General features: G+C 47.4%; 1 protein-coding gene across 1 annotated transcript; it reads left to right on the top strand.

Moving 5' to 3' along the window:
• Window positions 1–603: 603 nt before the first annotated feature.
• Window positions 604–3,170, top strand: LOC306927740 (dual specificity protein phosphatase 10; the record flags this gene model as incomplete). Its single annotated transcript, XM_079507582.1, has 3 exons — window positions 604–1,570; window positions 1,906–2,211; window positions 2,905–3,170. 3 exons carry the CDS (start codon window positions 604–606, stop codon window positions 3,168–3,170), a joined length of 1,539 nt encoding a protein of 512 aa, XP_079363708.1.
• Between the last annotated feature and the right edge of the window lie 843 nt (window positions 3,171–4,013).

Genomic DNA, 4,013 nt, shown 5'->3' with positions numbered 1-4,013 from the left:
ATCAAAGTCAGCTGCCAGCCTCCCCCGGGGGACCGCTGCAGTTTGTCCCAGCCCAAGCACAGCATTATAAAGAGAAAAGGAGAGAAAAGGAGAGGGAGAAAGCTATTGCAACTTGTAGCTTTCCTCCCAGAAGCAACCAAGAATTTCCGTCTCTTGGCAACAAGAAGAGTTCCAAACTGGGAACTGTCCATCAAAACCATCACCCCCAGAATGTGGCCTTCCATCACAACACTGTCCCTGTGCCCCATGCCGCCGTCCTAAACCCCGGCTACCCCTCCCCCCCCCCAACCCCACCCCTCCCGTGGCCCAATCTCCTTCCCGCAGTTCAGCCATCCTCACATGTCCCGTGGCCGGGATCACCGCCCTCACATTATCCATGGTTTACCCCTGTCCCCCTGCTCCTCCCACGGTGGAGGCTTCCCCAGCCCTGACCACACCTGCACCATAGACTTTGCGCATCCCTTCAACTGTGGCTGCTGGAAGTTGGTACGATGCAAAGCTTGCAGGGCGCCCTCTTCTAGCTGCCAAGCAGCAGGAGGAAGCACCACGTCCTCGTTCTCCTGCGCCCACCCTGTCGGAGCGGGGAACCGCGGCAACAGAGCCATGGGGCTGAAGACTCTCGGCAGCTGCCTCTCCACCACCGCCTCCACCTCCAACACCTCGTCGTCCAACAGCACTGTGTCCGACTGCCGAACCTCTAAGCTCTTCAAGCCCATCACTTGTGCCTGCTCCAGGGCGGCGGGCACATTCGAGAGCCCTGCTATGTTTAGGAAAAAACTGGTGGGGGGGTGCCTGCCTTGTACACCGCTGTCATCATCTGCCCCTATCCGTGCGCTGCAGAGCTGCATGACTGGCTGCAATGCCAAAGCCAGCCAGACCGGCAGTTCTACGTGCAGCTACTGTAGCAGCGACCCCATCGTGGTGACCTACAACCCCCGCCGAGGTAAACCCCCAGGGAGAGGCGTGGGCGCGGCCCACCCAATGAGCATGTTCCAATGCGATGACGATGACTACAGCGTGCGCACTATCTGGCCAGAGGAACTTGCAAAAAAGATGACCCACTGTAAAACCCAAAAGAACCACTGTGCGGGGATGGCGAATACCTGCCCAGGTAAGGGTCAGAACAGTAGCAATGGAACCGGTGTCATCCTGGACTGCCACAACCTCCGGGAGTTCTCACAGTCTCAGCTAACAGATCATGCTGGCAGACGACGCCTGCAGCAGGGCAAGATGGCTGCGCTCGATTTTGTCGGTTCTCGGCAAGACGAGTATCGGAACTCCCTGAAGAGGCTCTTGATAACTAAAGGTGGTTGTGAGGTGGGGATGGGGGACGCTGCTGAGCTAGATGACGACCTGGCATATGCTCACTCCCCCTCACCCCGTTCCCCTTCCCCCCAGTCACCCCTCTCCTTTTCACCTCCGCCATCAGCCCCCAGCACTCTGATCAAACCCAAACCCAGGCAGAGAGAGAGGGGAGAGAGGGATGGAGGGCATTCCCTTCCGTCCGCCCAGTCACTGCACTTGGTCCTCAACTCACTGAATAGAGACCAAGATGAAGTGAACAGCAGAGGTAGGGATCTTATAGCGTCCACGTGAGGTTTCACTATTCAGTTTAAGACATTCTCACAGTGAGTAATGTGGCCAAGTTTTTACGAATCCAAAAACGTAACAATAATAGTTAATAATGTATACCATATTGTACTGCTTTAATAGACTGTCAATAAGAACCTTTTTTATATATTATTTATATTATATATATATATATATTATATATAATTATTTTTCTTTACTTCATTGATTGTACTTAATTATTATTACATGTTTTACTCCCCCCATCATACATGGCTAAATTATACATCCAAGTATAAAGTTGCTTTTAATCTCTAGCTTTCCTTCCTCTCCCAGGGCACCTCTCCTTGCCACTCTCCTCATCGTTGCCGGCTTGTCTGTCAGACGAGAGCGCCATGACTCCCGACGCAGAGAACGCGGTGATCAGCCCCATCCTGCCCTTTCTTTACTTGGGAAATGAGAGAGATGCCCAAGACTTGGACTTGCTGCTACGCCTCAACATTGGCTACGTGGTCAATGTAACCACACATCTTCCCCTCTACCACCTCAACTGTGGCTTTGTACGCTACAAACGTCTGCCAGCCACCGACAACAGCAAGCAAAACCTGCGGCAGTATTTTGAAGAAGTCTTTGAATTCATTGGTGAGAAGCGTGTGTGTGTGTGTGTGTGTGTGTGTGTGTGTGTGTGTGTGTGTGTGTGTGTGTGTGTGTGTGTGTGTGTGTGTGTGTGTGTGTGTGTGTGTGTGTGTGTGTGTGTGTGTGTGTGTGTGTGTGTGTGTGTGTGTGCAGATAATTTGTATTTACATTTGGCAGCTTAAGTTAAGTGTATTTGGTGCCATTGATTGGTGAGGGCTTTGCAGGAATGCCAAGGTAAAGGGCTGATGCCCGGTTCTGTCTGCAATCAGTGGCAGTTGCACCACAGTTTACCAGGAGGCAGCAAATGTTAAGCATGAGTGATGAAAATAAAGCTGAATGATTATTTTGTGTTTATCTGTGTTCAAGATTTAAGATTCAAGAGGGTTTTATTTGTCACTCACTCATACAGCTATAAGCAGTGAAATGCTTGTGTGGCATATGTATAATACAATATACAGTAACAAGATAGTAATACTGATCATACTGGGTGTAAGAAAAGTAAGAAAAAGGAAAAAAATATCACAATAATAGAATTCTGGAGAATGGAAATCCCACTCCATTAATTTGACCTGGTTGAAACACAGTAGTTGAATTAAACAAGGTGATACCTGTATGAGTGAGTGTCAAATAAACCCCTCTCGATTCTCTTGATTCTAGATGAAAGCTGTGAAATCTGAATCCTAACATCTCCCCCCACAGAGGAGGCCCATCAGAGTGGACATGGAGTGCTGGTACACTGCCAGGCAGGCGTGTCCCGTTCCGCAACCATCGTCATCGCCTACCTTATGAAGCACACCCTCATGACCATGACCGATGCCTACAAGTACGTACGCAGTCGCCGCCCAGTGGTGTCACCCAATCTCAACTTCATGGGCCAGCTTCTGGAGTTTGAGAGGGACCTCAATTCAGGGGTCACGCCTCGCATCCTAATGCCTAAACTTTGTGGCCTGGAAACGCAGGTCTGAATGAAGAAGTCAGGGAAAGAGGGTGAAAAGGTTGTCCATTGCGCAGGGAGAGATGTGTTAACATGTAGCATTAATACTGTTTTGACAACATGGAATAACCTGGAAGGGTTACATTACAAGAGTGAAACTGACCACACTGTCATTTGTGAATATGGCAGTGCAACTGTCATAATAGTGCACTTTTATTACTGTGAAACATGAACAAACAAATAACTGGATGGTTCAGTTATTGAAGTAGCCGGCAACGTTATCCTCTTCCGTAATACTGTTTATAAAAATGATGTGCCAATTTCGTTTTGTAAAGGCCTAACTGTCATTCTCAGATATCTCTTTAATTTTATCCTATTTTGTTTTTCCACTGGTGAAATCTTTACTTTTTGCTAATAACGGAACCACAGAAGCATGGTAATCAAGAACACACTTTCATGATGGACATAGTCCAACATTATCATCCTGCCACATCCATAGCTACTCTAAAGATTCCATCAAATATAGCACCACAAAGGCAATGTTGCAATGCACTTTACCACTTTACATGGATGCTTGGTCGTCAAGTTATGCAGTTTTCTTCTGTTTCATTATAATACTAGAAAGACAATTTATGGTATTGTTTTTACTTTGCTTTATTCTACAGTTTGTTTATTGATTTTCTTTCCCTTTTTGTCCCGGAAATGTGCAATAGGCTGGTATACGGTATGTATGGAGTAGGGCTTTAAGGAAAGCAGAAATCTTCAGCCTTGTAGATGCAATTAAGGTTTATCTGAAAAACAAATTATTTAAGTAGGCTAAACAAATCGGCGCTATTCCAGTATTACATTTTTTACACATTGACCTGTGTAATAT

This window comes from Electrona antarctica, assembly GCF_951216825.1.
Source record: "Electrona antarctica genome assembly, chromosome: 8".
NCBI lineage: Eukaryota > Metazoa > Chordata > Actinopteri > Myctophiformes > Myctophidae > Electrona > Electrona antarctica.
This window is presented reverse-complemented; position numbering and strand designations above follow the sequence as displayed.